Source organism: Bos taurus, chromosome 23, assembly GCF_002263795.3.
Source record: "Bos taurus isolate L1 Dominette 01449 registration number 42190680 breed Hereford chromosome 23, ARS-UCD2.0, whole genome shotgun sequence".
NCBI lineage: Eukaryota > Metazoa > Chordata > Mammalia > Artiodactyla > Bovidae > Bos > Bos taurus.
The window spans coordinates 11107073-11124910 of record NC_037350.1 but is presented as its reverse complement, the minus strand read 5'-3'; the positions used below and the strand labels follow the sequence as shown (position 1 = coordinate 11124910).

Genomic DNA, 17838 nt, shown 5'->3' with positions numbered 1-17838 from the left:
AATCATGTTTATGTTTATGAATTGATTAGCCAACCACATAAGATGGTACAAGATTACACATGATCACATATCAACAAACTTCACTTTGAGTTCAGGGGTCAGGAAATGTCAGAAGCAGTTTAAGCCAGAATGGAAGACGCACTGAGGAAACCTCTACTTCAAACATTATAGACATTATGTTGCTGCTGCTGCTAAGTCGCTTCAGTCGTGTCTGACTCTATGCGACCCCAAAGATGGCAGCCCACCAGGCCCCCCCGTCCCTGGGATTCTCCACGCAGGAACACTGGAGTGGGTTGCCATTGCCTTCTCCAATGCGTGAAAGTTAAAAGTGAAATGGAAGTCATTCAGTCATGTCTGACTCTTAGCGACCCCATGGACTGCAGCCTACCAGGCTCCTCTGTCCATGGGATTTTTCAGGCAAGAGGACTGGAGTGGGGTGCCATTGCCTTCTCTGACATTATGTTAGAGGTTTACTAATAGCTTTCCTGGAAGGAGTGATGTTGAAGCTGAAACTCCAATACTTGGCCACCTGATGCGAAGACCTGACTCACTGGAAAAGACCCTGATGCTGGGAAAGATTGAAAGCAGGAGGAGAGGGGACGACAGAAGATGAGATGGTTGGATGGCATCACCGACTCAATGGACATGGGTTTGGGTAGACTCCGGGAGTTGGTGATGGACAGGGAGGCCTGGCGTGCTGCAGTTCATGGGGTCTCAAAGAGTTGGACACAACTGAGCGACTGAACTGAACTGAACTGAATAGCTTTCTTGAGGTATAATTGATATACAATATATAGCACAGGCTTCCCTGGTGGCTTAGATGGTAAAGAATCTGCCTGCAGGGCAGGAGACCTGGGTTCAGTCCCTGATTTGGGAAGATCCCCTGGAAAAGGAAGTGGTAACCCATTCCAGTATTCTTGCCTGGAGAATCCCCATGGACAGAGGAGCCTGGAGGGCTGCAATCCATGGGGTCGCAAAGAGTCGGACGCGACCGAGCGACTAAACCACAACCACAACAAATACATGTTTAAAGAATGCAATTTAATAAGCTTAGGCATAAGTATATCCCAGTGAAACCATCACTGAATTGAATACATGAACATGTGTATCACCCCCAAAAGTTTCCTCTTTATCCTTATCTCCTGCCCCTTCTTGTACTACCACCCCCACCCTGCCACCACAAAGCACTGATTTGCTGATTTTCTGTATATGTTAGTTTGTATTTTCTAGAACTTTACATAAATGGAATCATAGAGTATATAATCTTTTTTGCCTGATTTCTTTTGCTCAGCCTAAGCCCTTGAAGATTCGTTCATGTCATTATGTGTATTGCTAGTTCATTATTTTTTTTAATATTTATTTGGCTGCCCTGAGTCTTGGTTGTGGCATGTGGGATCTTTAATTATGTCATGTGAACTCTTAGATGCTGTATATGGGATCTAATTCCCTGACCAGGGATGGAACCCAGGCCCCCAGCATTGGGAGCTTGGAGTCTTAGCCCCTGACCACTGGAGAAGTCCCTATAGCTCTTTCTTTATTGCTGAGTAGTATGCCATGGCAAGAATGTACCACAGTTAATCCATTTGCTCACTGGAGGACATAGAATGGTTTGTAATTTGGGGCAATTAAGAATAAGAACAGTATAAACACTTGTGTATAAAACTTTGTGTGGACTTAAAAATTCCGTTCATCTTGAGTAAAGGTGGTGCTAGTGGTAAAGAACCCTCTGGCGGTGCAGGAGATATTAGAGACGAGGGTTCAATCCCTGGGTCCAAAAGATCCCCTGGAGGAGGGCATGGCAACTCACTCCAGTATTCTTGCCTGGAGAATCCCATGGACAGAGGAGCCTGGCAGGTTACAGTCCATAGGGTAGCAAGGAGTCAGATGAGACTGAAGCAACTTCAGTTCAGTCGCTCAGTCAAGTCCGACTCTTTTGCAACTCCATGGACTGCAGCACGCCAGGCCTCCCTATCCATCACCAACTCCCGGAGCTTACTCAGACTCATATCCATTGAGTTGGTGATGCCATCCAACCATCTCATCCTCTGTCGTCCCATTCTCCCACCTTTAATTTTCCCAGCATCAGGGTCTTTTCAAATGAGTCAGTTCTTTCCATCAGGTGGCCAAAGTATTGGAGTTTCAGCTTCAACATCAGTCCTTCCAATGAACACTCATGACTGATCATCTTTAGGATGGACTGGTTGGATTTCCTTGCAGTCCAAGGGACTCTCAAGAGTCTTCTCCAACACCACAGTTCAAAAGCATCAATTCTTTGGTGCTCAGCCTTCTTCACAGTCCAACTCTCACATCCATACATGACTACTGGAAAAACCATAGCCTTGACTAGACGGACCTTTGTTGCCAAAGTAATGTCTCTGCTTTTTAATATGCTATCTAGGTTGGTCATAACTTTTCTTCCAAGAAGCAAGTGTCTTTTAATTTCATGGCTGCAATCACCATCTGCAGTGATTTTGGAGCTCATAAAAATAAAGTCTGTCACTGTTTCCACTGTTTCCCCATTTATTTATCATGAAGTGATCGGACCAGCTGCTATGATCTTCGTTTTCTGAATGTTGAGCTTTAAGCCAACTTTTTCACTCTCCTTTTTCACTTTCATCAAGAGGCTCTTTAGTTCTTCTTCACTTTCTGCCATAAGGGTGGTGTCATCTGCATATCTGAGGTTACTGATATTTCTCCTGGCAATCTTGATTCCAGCTGTGCTTCATCCAGTCCAGCATTTCTCATGATGTACTCTGCATATAAGTTAAATAAGCAGGGTGACAGTATATAGCCTTGACATACTCCTTTCCTGATTTGGAACCAGTCTGTTGTTCTATGTCTAGTTCTAACTGTTGCTTCTTGACCTACATAGATTTCTCAGGAGGCAGGCTAGGTAGTCTGATATTCCCATCTTTTTCAGAATTTTCCACAGGCAAAGTTGTGATCCACACAGTCAAAGGCTTTGGCATAGTCAATAAAGCAGAAGTAGATGTTTTTCTGGAACTCTCTTGCTTTTTCCATGATTCAGCAGGTGTTGGCAATATGATCTCTGGTTCCTCTGCCTTTTCTAAAACCAGCTTGAACATCTGGAAGTTCACAGTTCATGTACTGTTGAAGCCTGGCTTGGAGAATTTTGAGCATTACTCTGCTAGCGTGTGAGATGAGTGGAATTGTGCGGTAGTTCGAGCATTCTTTGGCATTGCCTTTCTTTGGGAATCAAATGAAAACTGACCTTTTCCAGTCCTGTGGCCACTGCTAAATTTTCCAAATTTGCTGGCGTATTGAGTGCAGCACTTTCACAGTATCATCTTTCAGGATGTGAAATAGCTCAACTGGAATTCCATCACCTCCACTAGCTTTGTTCATAGTGATGCTTCCTAAGGCCCACTTGACTTTGCATTCCAGGATGTCTGGCTCTAGGTGAGTGATCACACCATCATGATAATCTGGGTCGTGAAGATCTTTTTTGTATAGTTCTGTGTATTCTTGCCACCTATTCTTAATGTCTTCTGCTTCTGTTAGGTTCATACCATTTCTGTCCTTTATTGTGCCCATTTTTGCATGAAAAGTTTCCTTGGTATTTCTAATTTTCTTGAGGAGATCTCTAGTCCTTGCCATTCTATTGTTTTCCTCTATTTCTTTGCATTGATCACTGAGGAAGGCTTTCTTATCTCTCCTTGCTATTCTTTGGAACTCTGCATTCAAATAGGTATATCTTTCCTTTTCTCCTTTTCCTTTTGCTTCTCTTCTTTTCATAACTATTTGTAAGGCCTCCTCAGATAACCATTTTGCCTCTTTGCATTTCTTTTTCTTGGGGATGGTCTTGATCATTGCCTCCTGTACAATATCATGAACCTCCATCCATAGTTCTTCAGGCACTCTGTCTATCAGATCTAATCCCTTGAATCTATTTCTCACTTCCACTGTATAATCGTAAGGGATTTGATTTAGGTCATACCTGAATGGTCTAGTGGTTTCCCTACTTTCTTCAATTTAAGTCTGAATTTGGCAATAAGGAGTTCATGATCTGAGCCACAGTCAGCTCCCGGTCTTGTTTTGGCTGACTGTATAGAACTTCTCCATCTTTGGCTGCAAAGAATATAATCAATCTGATTTCGGTGTCGACCATCCGGTGATGTACATGTGTAGAATCTTTTGTGTTGTTGGAAGAGGGTGTTTGCGATGATCAGTGTGTTCTCTTGGCAAAACTCTATGAGCCTTTGCCCTGCTTCATTCTGTACTCCAAGGCCAAATTTGCCTGTTACTCCAGGTATTTCTTGACTTTCTACTTTTGCATTCCACTCCTCTATATTGAAAATGACATCTTTTTTAGCATGCACACAAATATCATTTTAACTTTTTAAGAAACTAGCACTCTTTTTTCAGAGGGGCTGTACCGTTTTACTAATAAATTTCCATTGGTTGCGTATGAGAATTCCAGTTTCTCCACATCCTTGCCAGTACTTGATACAGACAGTAAGATTTTCATTTTAGCCCTTCTAATAGGAATTTCATTGTGCTTTTAACTTGCATCTCTCTAATAACAAATAATGTTGAGCATCTTTTTGTGTGCTTATTTAACATCCTTATATCTATTTTGGTAAGGGTCTGTTCAAATTTTTGCTCATTTTTTTATTATATTCACTAGTTTATTTTTTATTTTCCACATATAAATGATAACATGGAGTATTTTTCTCTCTCTGATTTCACTAAGCATAATACCCTCCAGGTCTATCCATGTTGTTGCAAATGACAAAATTTCATTATTTTTAAATGGCTGAGCATAATCATATTCCTATATATAGGAATACTATTATATATATTATTATTGTATATATTATTATATATATTCCACATCTTTATCCATGTCTCTGTTGATGGACATTTATATTGCTTCTACTCTTTGACTATTGTGAAAACTGCTTCTCTGACTATGGTTGTCCTCAAATTCCATCCATTGTTGTAGCAGGGTCAGAATTGCCTTCTCATCTCACACACTAGTAAAGTCATGCTCAAAATTCTCCAAGCCAGGCTTCAGCAATACGTGAACCATGAACCTCCTGATGTTCAAGCTGGTTTTAGAAAAGGCAGAGGAACCAGAGATCATATTGCCAACACCTGCTGGATCATGGAAAAAGCAAGAGAGTTCCAGAAAAACATCTACTTCTGCTTTATTGACTATGCCAAAGCCTTTGACTGTGTGGATCACAACTTTGCCTGTGGAAAATTCTGAAAAAGATGGGAATATCAGACTACCTGGCCTGCCTCCTGAGAAATCTATGCAGGTCAAGAAGCAACAGTTAGAACTAGACATGGAACAAAAGACTGGTTCCAAATCAGGAAAGGAGTACATCAAGGCTGTATACTGTCACCCTGCTTATTTAACTTATATGCAGAGTACATCATGAGAAACGCTGGGCTGGAAGAAGCAGAAGCTGAAATCAAGATTGCCAGGAGAAATATCAGTAACCTCAGATATGCAGATGACACCACCCTTATGGCAGAAAGTGAAGAAGAACTAAAGAGCCTCTTGATGAAAGTGAAAGTGGAGAGTGAAAAATTGACTTAAAGCTCAACATTCAGAAAACAAAGATCATGGCATCTGGTCCCATCACTTCATGGGAAATAGATGAGGAAACAATGGAAACAGTGTCAGACTTTATTTTGGGGGGCTCCAAAATCACTGCAGATGGTGACTGCAGCCATGAAATTAAAAGACGCTTACTCCTTGGAAGGAAAGTTATGACCAACCTAGATAGCATATTAAAAAGCAGAGACATTACTTTGCCAACAAAGGTCCATCTAGTGAAGGCTATGGTTTTTCCTGTGGTCATGTATGGATGTGAGAGTTGGACTATAAAGAAAGCTGAGCGCTGAAGAATTGATGCTTTTGAACTGTGGTGATGAAGAAGACTCTTGAGAGTCCCTTGGACTGCAAGGAGATCCAACCAGTCCATTCTGAAGGAGATCAGCCCTGGAATTTCTTTGGAAGGAATGATGCTGAAGCTGAAACTCCAGTACTTTGGCCACCTCATGTGAAGAGTTGACTCCTTGGAAGAGATTCTGATGCTGGGAGGGATTGGGAGCAGGAGGAGAAGGGGACGACAGAGGATGAAATGGCTGGATGGCATCACTGACTAGATGGACATGAGTCTGAGTGAACTCCAGGAGTTGGTGATGGACAGGGAGGCCTGGTGTGCTGCGATTCATGGGGTCGCAAAGAGTTGGACACAACTGAGCAACTGAACTGAACCGAATATTCCACTGGGCTTCCCTGGTGGCTCAGCGGTAAAGATTCTGCTTGATCACTGCAGAAGATGCAAGTTTGATCCCCGGGTTGGGAAGATACTCTGGAGAAGGAAATGGAAACCCTCTCCAGTATTCTTGCCTGGGAAATCCCATGGACAGAGGAGCCTGGCTGACTATAGTTTATGGGATTGCAAAGAGTTAGACGTGACTTAGCAACTAAACCGGAGAAGGCAATGGCACCCCACTCCAGTACTCTTGCCTGGAGAATCCTAGGGACGAGGGAGCCTGGTGGGCTGCCATCTATGGGGTCGCACAGAGTCGGACACGACTGAAGCGACTTAGCAGCAGCAGCAGCAGCAACTAAACAACATTATTATTATATGTTTACACCACATTTTATTTATCCATTCATTCATTGATGGGTATTGGGGTTGTTTCCACCTTTTGGCTATTGTGACTAGTGCTTCTATGAATGTTGGTGTACAAATATCTGTTAGAATCTCTGCTTTTGGTGGGAATAGCCTCAGAAGTGCATATGATAATTCTATGTTTCATTTTTAGAGGAACCACCATCCTGTTTTCCACCACAGTGGTGCATCCCCCCGCCAATAGTGCACAAAGGTTCTAATTTCTCCTAATCTTCCCCAGCACTTATTATTTTGAGTTTTTGATAGTAACTACTCTAATGGGTATTAGGTGGTATCTCATTGTATTTTTTAATTTGCATTTCCCTAATGTTTAGGGATGTTGAGCATTTTTTCATGTGTTTATTAGTCCTTGTATATCTTTGTAGAAATGTCTATTCAAGTCCTTTGCCTATTTTTGGTCATTATTTACATCATTGTTGGCTTATAGAAGTTCTTTATATATTCTTATTTATCGTATATTTGATTTGCAAATATTTTCTCCTGTTCTTTGGGTTGCCTTTTCACTCTATTGATGTGTTCTTTCATGCATAGAAGTTTTTCATTTTGGTGTGATCCCATTAATATATATACATTTTTTTTTCCTTTTTTTCCCTATACTTTTGGCATTATATTCAAGAAATTATTGCCAAACCCAATGTTATGAAGCTTCCCTTAATGCTTTTCTTTTTAAGTTTCATAGTTTTAACTCTTACATTTAAGCCTTTGACTGATTTTGAGTTAATTTTTATGTATGGAGTAAAGGCAGGGGTCTATTTCCTTCTTTTTTGTGTGGATATCTGATTTTTTCAAATACCATTTGTGAAAAGGACTATCCTTTCCCCCGTTGAATAGTCCTGCAATGCTGTTGAAAATCATTTGACCATATGTATTAGTCTGCTCAAGCTGCCATAACAGAATACTACAGACTGCACGGGTTAAACAACAGACATTTACTTTTACTCTCACAATTTACTGAGCTTTACTCTCACAATTCTGGAGGCTATAAATTCATGATCAAGATGCCAGCAAATTCAGTTTCTGGTGTGAGTTCTCTTCCCAGCTTGAAGACAGCCTCCTGCTCTCTGTCATCATACGGTTTTCCTTCTGCACACTGGCTGGTGTCTCTCCCTCTTTTCATAAGGACACCAATCCTACTGGGTTAGAACCCTACTCTCATGACGACATTTAAGTTTTACAGCCTCCCTGAAGGCCCTGTCTTCAAATATAATCACACTGGGGGTCAGGGCTTAAACACGTGAATTTAGGGGAGGAGACACAATTTTGTCCATAGCACCATATACACAATAATTTATTTCTGGGCTCTCTATTCTGTCATATTGGTATCTATGTCTGCCTTTATGCCAGAAATTCACACTATTTGATTAGTGTATTTAGCTTTGTAATATACTTTGAAAGCAGGAAGTGTGGCACCCTCAACTTTGTTCATCTTTTTTGAGATGTTTTGGTTATTTGGAGTCCCTTGAGATTGTATATGAATTTTAGAAAGGATTTTTCTATTTCCTAAAAGAAATGCTGTTGGGACTTTAATAGGAATTACATTGAATCTGTAAATATCTTTAGGTAGTATTGTCATCTTAACAGTATTAAGGAGTATGTTTTTCCATTTATTTTTGTATTTTCTTTAATAACTACTAGCAATGTTCTCTAGTTTTCAGTGTAGTCTTTCACGTCCTTGGTTAAATTTATCCCTAAGTGTTTTATTCTTTTTGATGCTATTGTATAGACCTGTCTAGGTCAAGAAGCAACAGTTAGAACTGGATATGGAACAACAGACTGGTTCAAAATTTGGAAAGAAGTATGTCAAGGCTATATATTATCACCCGGCTTATTTAACTTCTATGCAGAGTACATCATATGAAATGCTGGGTTGGATGAAGCACAAGCTGGAATCAAGATTAATGGGAGAAATATCAACAACCTCAGATATGCAGATGATACCACTCTTAATGGCAGAAAACGAAGAGAAACTAAAGAACCTTTTGATAATGGTGAAAGAGGAGAGTGAAAAAGCTGGCTTAAAACTCAACATTCAAAAAACTAAGATCATGGCATCCAGTCCTACCACCTCATGGCAAAGAGCTGGAGGAAAAAATGGAAACAGTGGTAGATTTTATTTTGGGGGGCTCCAAAATCACTGCAGACAGTGACTGCAGCCATGAAATTAAAAGACACTTGCTTCTTGGAAGAAAAGCTATGACAAATCTAGACAGCATATTCAAAAGCAGAGATATCACTTTGTTGACAAAAGTCCCTGGAGTCAAAGCTATGGTTTTTCCAGTAGTCATGTATGGATGTGAGAGCTGGACCATAAAAAAGGCTGAGCACTGAAGAATTGATGGTTTTGAACTGTGGTGTTGGAGAAGACTCTTGAGAGTCCCTTGGACAGCAAGGAGATCAAACCAGTCAATCCTAAAGAAAATCAACCCTGTATATTCATTGGAAGGACTGATGCTGAAGCTGAAACTCCAATACTTTGGCCACCTGATGTGAAGAGGCAACTCACTGGAAAAAGACCCTGATGCTGGGAAGGCAGGAGGAAAGGGGGCAACAGAGGATGAGATGGTTGGATGTATCACCGACTCAATGGACATGAGTTTGAGCAAACTTTGGGAGATGGTGAAGGACAGGGAAGCCTGGAGTGCTGTAGTGGATGGGGTGGCAGAGAGTCAGACACGACTTAGTGATTAAGCAAGGGGATTGAAACCCACCATTTTCCAAGCTGTTCTCCTCATCTTCTCCACCCCCTCGCTCAGCGTGCCTCGCCTCCACCTCGGCACTCTCCACCTTAGTGCAGGGGCCACCCTCCAGCTGGTGCTCATTCCAGACTCCTCCCACAGCCCTAGGTCCCAAACACACAGCCCCACACCCCTCTGTTGCCTTGCTTCACCCCATTTCTTTCAACAGCCTCTCAACTGCTCTGCTTCCATCCACTCTTGCCCCCTTTCTGATTCATGGTCCCCATAGTAGCAAGAAAGATTTGTCTTAAATGCTCGGGAAGGTGCTCTGTAGTAGGGACGAGGTGAGGCTTGGTTGATGGGGATAGGGAAATATCCGAGCATCTATCCACCGCCCAGCATACTGCCTCCCCCGCCCTACTTGAAGCCCTTCAGGGCCTGGGGTACAGTGAGAAATTTGTGTTTCAAGACCTAAACTATGGAGTCACAAGCAGTTGGGAGGTTAAGGGGGAATAAGGTGTAAAAATATTTGGACTAAACCTTGAAAATACTATGCTGGGTCAGGGAAGGGATAAATTGAGAAGTTAGGATTGACTTATATAGACTACTATATATAAAATAAATAACTAATAAGAATCTACTGTATAGCACAGGGAACTCTACTCAATACCCGAAATGACCTATATGGAAAAGAAGTTAAAAAGCAGTGGATGTATGTGTATGTATATATATATATATACTGATTCGCTTTGCTGTATAGCAGAAACTAGCACAACATCATAAATCAACTATGTGCTAAGTCGCTTCACTCGTGTCCGACTCTTTGTGACCCTATGAACCATAGCCCGCCAGGCTCCTCTGTCCATGGGATTCTTCAGGCAGGAATACTGGAGTAGGTTGCCATGCCCTCCTCCAGGGGATCTTTCCAACCCAGGGATCAAACCTGCATCTCTTATTAAGTCTCCCGCATTGGAAGGTAGGTTCTTATCCACTATACTCCAATAAATTAAAAAGATAATAATAAAGAAGAAAATACTATGCTGTGAAGTAAGCCAGACCCCAAAGGACAAATACTGTATGATTCCATTTATACAGGGACCTTGGAGGTAGTCAAATTTATAGAGACAGAAAGTAGAATTAACGGGCTGGGGAGCGAGGAGGGAGGAAAAACTAGTGTTCGATGAGTACAGGGTTTTTTCTTGGAGGATATGAAAAGGTCGAGGTGGGTGGTGATGACTGCTGCCTAGCAGTTTGAATGTGCTTAATGCCATTGGGTTTATGTTATGTATATTTTGGTGTTGTTGATTAGCAGCTAAGTCAGGCCTAACTCTTCTGCGACCCCATGGACTGTAGCCCACTAGGCTGTTCTGTCCATGGGATTCTCCAGGCAAGAATCCTGGAGTGGGTTGCCATTTCCTTCTCCAGGGGATCTTCCCGACCCAGGGATCAAACCCACATCTCCTGCTTGGCAGGTGAAGTCTTTACCACTGCACCGCCTGGGAAGCCCTATGTATATTTTACCATAGCAATAAAGCAATTGCACTGACCCAAAAAAAGAATATTTGGGATTGATGGGGTGAGTGAGGAGCAGACGGCTGGAGGGAGGTGACTGGCAGCACATCTCTGCTCTGACAGGACTGAGGAGGAGCCCTGTCCAATCATCTTATAAAGAAGCCCTGCCGCCTTCCACCTGGCTGTCCCTCACTGGCAACACACCAGTCAGAGGCCTGCCCACGTTCCCCTCGCGTGTGACTCGTCCCCGTGACTTCTACCCTCACAGTGGTAGCTGGCCAGTGTGGTGAGTGAGGAGAGGCAACTTTGCTCTCGAGTTCTCCAAACTGGAAGCTGCTAAGAAGGCAATTCCAGCAGGGAGGGGTGTTTGCTCCAGGGTCCTCTGCCATAAACACCCTCAGCAGGTCTGTGTGGGTGCTGGTCACCTCCACCCTGGCTGGGGGCAGCCCCTAGAGTTCAGGTCTCACAGGCGGGGGGGTCTGCCTGCTTACATTGCCTGGCTTACTGCTGTGGCACCTTCCACCTGGGCAGACAAGATAGTCAGCCTTGCATCCGTCAACCATCTCCCCATTCTACTTACTGCTAGAGGAATCCTGTGACTTGGGATGATTCTGGGTCAGACCCAAGGAGTAAAGCTGGGAAATGCCATTTCTAAGGGCTTGGACAAAAAGAAGTGGATGCCCAGGAGAAGGTCAGGGGGTGATTCCAGGCTCTTGAAGAGCCAGGCTGGTTTCCTGAGAAAAAAATGTTTTTAATCTATTTATTTTTGGCTGTGGTGGGTCTTCATTAACTCCACGTGGGCTTTTCTCTAGCTGCGGTGAGCAGAGGCTCCTCTTCTCTGTGCTGCCCGTGGCTTCTCCTGTGGCAGAGGGCGGGGCTCTGGATGCATGGGTTTAGTTACCCTGCACCATGTGGAATCCTCCTGGACCAAGGATCGAACCTGTATCCGCTGCATTGGCAGGCAGATTCTTAACCACTGGACCACCAGGGAAGTTCCATCCTGAGAAAATTTTATTTATTTTCAGAGAAACAAATATCCCAGAGAGAAGCCCAGAACTGACTCTTCCAATATTCCATTTAAAAAATTTATGTATTTATTTACTTTTGACTGCCCTCGTCTTTGCTGCTGCACACAGGTTTTCTCTAGCTGTGCAACCAGGGGCTACCCTGTAGGTGCGATATACAGGCTTCTCATTGCAGGGGCTTCTCTTGTTGGGGAGCATGGGCTGTAGAGTGCATGGGCTTCAATAGTTGCTGCATGTGGGCTCAGTAGTTGTGGCTCGAGGACTTAGTGGCCCTGCAGCATGTAGAACCTTCCTGGACCAGGGATCGAACCTGTGTCCCCTGCATTGGCAGGCAGATTCTTAACCATTGTACCAGCAGGGAAATCCATCTATCTTTATTCTAGATACTCCAGTTCAGTCTCTCAGTCGTGTCCAACTCTTTGCAACCCCATGGACTGCAGCATGGCAGGCCTCCCTCTCCATCACCAACACCTGGAGTTTACTCAAACTCATGTCCATCGAGTGGGTGATGCCATCCAGCCATCTCATCCTCTGTCGTCCCATTCTGCTCCTGCCTTCAATCTTTCCCAGCATCAGGGTCTTTTCAAATGAGTCAGTTCTTCACATCAGGTGGCCAAAGTATTGGAGTTTCAGCTTCAGCATCACTCCTTCCAATGAATATTCAGGACTGATTTCCTTTAGGATGGACTGGTTGGATCTCCTTGCAGTCCAAGGGACTCTCAAGAGTCTTCTCCAACACCACAGTTCAAAAGCATCAATCCTTCGGTGCTCAGCTCTTTTTACAGTCCAACTCTCACATCCATACATGACCACTGGAAAAACCATAGCCTTGACTAGACGGACTTTTGTTGGCAAAGTAATGTCTCTGCTTTTTAATATGCTGTCTAGGTTGGTCATAACTTTTCTTCCAAAGAGTAAGCGTCTTTTAATTTCATGGCTGCAGTCACCATCTGCAGTGATTTTGGAGCTCATAAAAATAAAGTCTGTCACTGTTTCCACTGTTTCCCAATTTATTTGTCATGAAGTGATGGGACCAGCTGCTATGATCATAGTGTTCTGAATGTTGAGTTTTAAGCCAACTTTTCCACTCTCACTTTCATCAAGAGACTCTTTAGTTCTTCTTCACTTTCTGCCATAAGGGTGGTGTTATCTGCATATCTGAGGTTATTGATACTTCTCCCGGCAATCTTGATTCCAGCTTGTGCTTCATCCAGTCCAGCATTTCTCATGATGTACTCTGCATATAAGTTAAATAAGCAGGGTGACAGTATATAGCCTTGACATACTCCTTTCCCGATTTGGAACCAGTCTGTTGTTCCATGTCCAGTTCTAACTGTTGCTTCTTGACTTGCATACAGATTTCTCAGGAGGCAGGTCAGATGGTCTGATATTCCCATCTCTTTCAGAATTTTCCACAGTTCAAGTTGTGATCCACACAGTCAAAGGCTTTGGCATAGTCAATAAAGCAGAAGTAGATGTTTTTCTCAGAGAAGGCAATGGCAACCCACTCCAGTGCTCTTGCCTGGAAAATCCCATGGACGGAGGGGCCTGGTAGGCTGCAGTCCATGGGGTCGCTAGGAGTCGGACACAACTGAGCGACTTAACTTTCACTTTTCACTTTCATGCACTGGAGAAGGAAATGGCAACCCACTCCAGTGTTCTTGCCTGGAGAATCCCAGGGATGGGGGAGCCTGGTGGGCTGCCGTCTATGGGGTCGCACAGAGTTGGACACAACTGAAGTGACTTAGCAGCAGCAGCAGCAGATGTTTTTCTGGAACTCTCTTGCTTTTTCCATGATCCAGCGGATGTTGGCAATTTGATCTCTGGTTCCTCTGCCTTTTCTAAAACTAGCTTGAACATCTGGAAGTTCACGGTTCACGTATTGCTGAAGCCTGGCTTGGAGAATTTTGAGCCTTACTTTGCTAGCATGTGAGATGAGTGCAATTGTGCGGTAGTTTGAGCATTCTTTGGCATTGCCTTTCTTTGGGATTGGGATGAAAACTGACCTTTTCCAGTCCTGTGGCCACTGCTAAATTTTCCAAATTTGCTGGCATATTGAGTGCAGCACTTTCACAGTATCTTCTTTTAGGATATGAAATAGCTCAACTGGAATTCCATCACCTTCACTAGCTTTGTTCATAGTGATGCTTCCTAAGGCCCACTTGACTTTGCATTCCAGAATGTCTGGCTCTAGGTGAGTGATCACACCATCATGATAATCTGGGTCGTGAAGCTCTTTTTTGTACAGTTCTGTGTATTCTTGCCACCTCTTCTTAATAGCTTCTGCTTCTGTTAGGTCCATACCATTTCTGTCCTTTATCAAGCCCATCTTTGCATGAAAAGTTTCCTTGGTATTTCTAATTTTCTTGATGAGATCTCTAGTCTTTCCCATTCTATTGTTTTCCTCTATTTCTTTGCATTGATCACTGAGGAAGGCTTTCTTATCTCTCTTTGCTATTCTTTGGAACTCTGCATTCAAATGGGTATTTCTTTCCTTTTCTCCTTTGCCTTTCACTTCTCTTCTTTTCATAGCTATTTGTAAGGCCTCCTCAGATAACCATTTTGCCTCTTTGCATTTCTTTTTCTTGGGGATGGTCTTGATCATTGCCTCCTGTACAATGTCATGAACCTCCAGCCATAGTTCTTCAGGCACTCTATCAGATCTAATCCCTTGAATCTATTTTTCACTTCCACTGTATAATCATAAGGAATTTGATTTAGGTCATACCTGAATGGTCTAGTGGTTTTCCCTACTTCCCTACTTAATTTAAGTCTGGATTTGGCCATAAGGAGTTCACGATCTGAGCCACAGAGGAGCTTCCTAATTCCCACAAGCCTGACACCAAAAGGAGTACCCTTTATGCCACCTTAAAGCACAACTGCCACTGGAACAGCAGAGCTTCCCAAGGAGTATCCCAGGTCAATGACGCCCCCACTTCCCAAGGATGTGCTCCCCTTTAGCTAACGAGGCCAGAGCCCATGTGCCTCGACTTCCAGCCTGTTGCTTGTTCATCCATCACTATTGCTGTTAGCTCTTCCATTTACATCTAGTGGCTTGAGGCTTTGCCCCAGGCCAGCTCTGCCTTCTCATCGGGTATCTTCACATTTTTTTTTTCCCTGCAGCCAATGTCTCTGGTAAAACGAGTATAAAATGAATGACAGGAAGTACTCCATTGTGATAGGCACCTTCTGTTTCCTCAACACCATCCAGTTCCTCATCTTTGAAATGAATGAGTTTGCCTTCTTTGGCTATGAAGAGAGGTTCAGCGTCTACCAGAAGACCAAGTCTGAGCTGGTCTCTTGGGTTGTGACCTACAAGAAGAACATCGGCATTAGCCTGTCCACCGTCACCCTTCTGGTCTGCTCCTTGTTCCTCTACTGCATCCACACCAGCAACTACATGGGCATGCTCTGCTACAGCGTGTGGATTATCATCTATGAGCTGCTCAGCCTCTCCATCATCCTGCTCACCAACATGGCCATCAAAGAGCAGTTCAAGGAGCTGGGGTACCTGCACTTGATCTTCCAGATCTCGCGGATGCTCCTGTACTTGTTCTGCCTGCCCTTCGTCACCAAGTACGGATACTCCGTCTTCAAGGACCCCAGGGCTGTAAGCAAGATTGGCCAACGCAGACGCTCTAGCATCAGCACAGTCGAGTCGTGGCCACCCGTCGGGATGGGAAGCTTGTACTGCAAGCTGAACTGAACCGTGCCAGGAAGAAGGAAGAGAGGGCAACAGCACTCCCCAGCGATGGCTCCCACTTCCCTGCCTGCCTGGGGTTGATTCTGCTTGCCTTTTCAGAGTTCTTGAGTTTTAAGTGCTTAAGAATGGCTCTTGGGGGGCCGGGTGGAGGAAGGGAGGATTGCGTGGATCAATTACTGTACATGTGTGTGTTTGTGACTTGTTTTGGCCTTTAACTGAAGACCGCCTCTGTGCTTGTTTAATCATCTCTTTGGTGTATGCTGTGGTCTCTCTTGGTACCCTGCTCTCTGCATAGACTTAGTTTCTAACTTTTCTCTTATGGATTGCCCCACCGATGCCTAGTTCTGCTGAGTCCTCTATGAGCAGTGCTGCTCGATAGAAAAATCTGTGCTGATGTGACTGTTGGATGTCAGTGCTGTCCACTGGTCACATGTGGCTGTTGAGCAGTTGGGATGTGGCTATTAAGATCCAGGAATCAAATTTAAAATTTTATTCCACTTCAGTTAGGTTCCATTGCAAGAGCCATAGGTGGCGGGCTTGTGGCCACCATATCAAAGATTTGCAGTAATTTGCAGCCTCATTTTACTCCTGAGTATAACTGTAAACCCCTTTCCAGCTTCATGCATCACTCTGCTTTCCTCATGGTGTTCAAAAAGCAGTTCCTCATGTTGGTTCGTAACATGGCAAGAAGAATCCCCATTTAAGAAAGTTCCATGATTTCTCAAATTAAGCACTATTGACATCTTGGACTGGATAATTCTGTCTCATAGAGGGCTGTCCTGTGCATCGTAGGATGTCTAGCAGCCTCCCTAGCCTCCATCCACTAGATGCCAGAAGCATCCCCCAGCCTTGTGACAAACAGAAATATCACCAGGCAATCCCAAACATTCTCTGGTGGGGGGCAAAACTGCCCCCAGTTGACAACAACTGTTTTCAAAAAATGTACCCCAAGCCTACTGAGAGCTTATGCCACTACTCTAATGGAGAGCATCTTTTACTGAGAGCTCTTTACGTTCACCACTGTATATAATTTTAACCCTAATGTTCCCATTTTATGACTTGATGAGATTTGAGACTCAGCACTTAACTGATATGATCAAGATCATACAGTATCAAAAATCAACATTTGAATCTAGATCTTGTAACTTCTCACGTGAATGTCCTACTTGGTTCCCTGAAGTACTCTTCAGTTTCAGTTCAGTCGCTCAGTCATGTCTGACTCTTTGTGACCCCATGGACTGCAGCACGCCAGGCCTCCCTGTCCATCACCAACACCTGGAGTTTACTAAAACTCATGTCCATTCAGTTGGTGATGCCATTCAACCATCTCATCCTCTGTCATCCTCTTCTCCTCCTGCCTTCAATCTTTCCCAGCATCAGGGTCTTTTCAAATGAGTCAGTTCTTCACATCAGGTGGCCAAAGTATTGGAGTTTCAGCTTCAGCATCACTCCTTCCAATGAATATTCAGGACTGATTTCCTTTCGGATGGACTGGTTGGATCTCCTTGCAGTCCAAGGGACTCTCAAGAGTCTTCTCCAACACCACAGTTCAAAAGCATCAATTCTTCGGTGCTCAGCTTTTTTTACAGTCCAACTCTCACATCCATACATGACCACTGGAAAAACCATAGCCTTGACTAGATGGACCTTTGTTGGCAAAGTAATGTCTCTGCTTTTTAATATGCTATCTAGGTTGGTCATAACTTTTCTTCCAAGGAGCAAGTGTCTTTTAATTTCATGGCTGCAGTCACCATCTGCAGTGATTTTGGAGCCCAGAAAAATAAAGTCTGTCACTGTTTCCACTGTTTCCCCATCTATTTCCCATGAAGTGATGAGACCAGATGCCATGATCTTTTCTGAATGTTGAGTTTTAACCCAACTTTTTCACTCTCCTCTTGCGCTTTCATCAAGAGGCTTTTTAGCTCCTCTTCACTTTCTGCCATAAGGGTGGTGTCATCTGCATAGCTGAGGTTATTGATACTTCTCCCGGCAATCTTGATTCCAGCTTGTGCTTCATCCAGCCCGGCATTTCTCATGATGTACTCTGCATATAAGTTAAATAAGCAGGGTGACAGTATACAGCCTTGACATACTCCTTTCGCTGTTTGGAACCATGTTGTTCCATGTCAGTTCTAACTGTTTCTTCTTTCTTACCAAGTTAAGAAGGGGGCTCTCCTTTTAGAATAATTCCTTTTCCTTCCAAAAATGGTGGAAGTGAAGTTGGGGACACTGTTTTGAGCACACTC

General features: G+C 43.6%; 1 protein-coding gene across 1 annotated transcript; it reads left to right on the top strand.

Moving 5' to 3' along the window:
- Positions 1 to 15040: 15040 nt before the first annotated feature.
- TMEM217B (transmembrane protein 217B) lies at positions 15041 to 15839 on the top strand. The gene has a single exon (XM_059880548.1). The coding sequence runs from the start codon at positions 15041 to 15043 to the stop codon at positions 15593 to 15595; it is 555 nt and encodes a 184-aa protein (XP_059736531.1). The 3' UTR covers positions 15596 to 15839.
- The last annotated feature ends 1999 nt before the right edge of the window (positions 15840 to 17838 follow it).

Excerpts from the sequence above, each read along its gene's own strand:
- TMEM217B (XM_059880548.1), top strand. The coding sequence starts at position 15,041 with ATGAATGACAGGAAGTACTCCATTGTGATAGGCACCTTCTGTTTCCTC.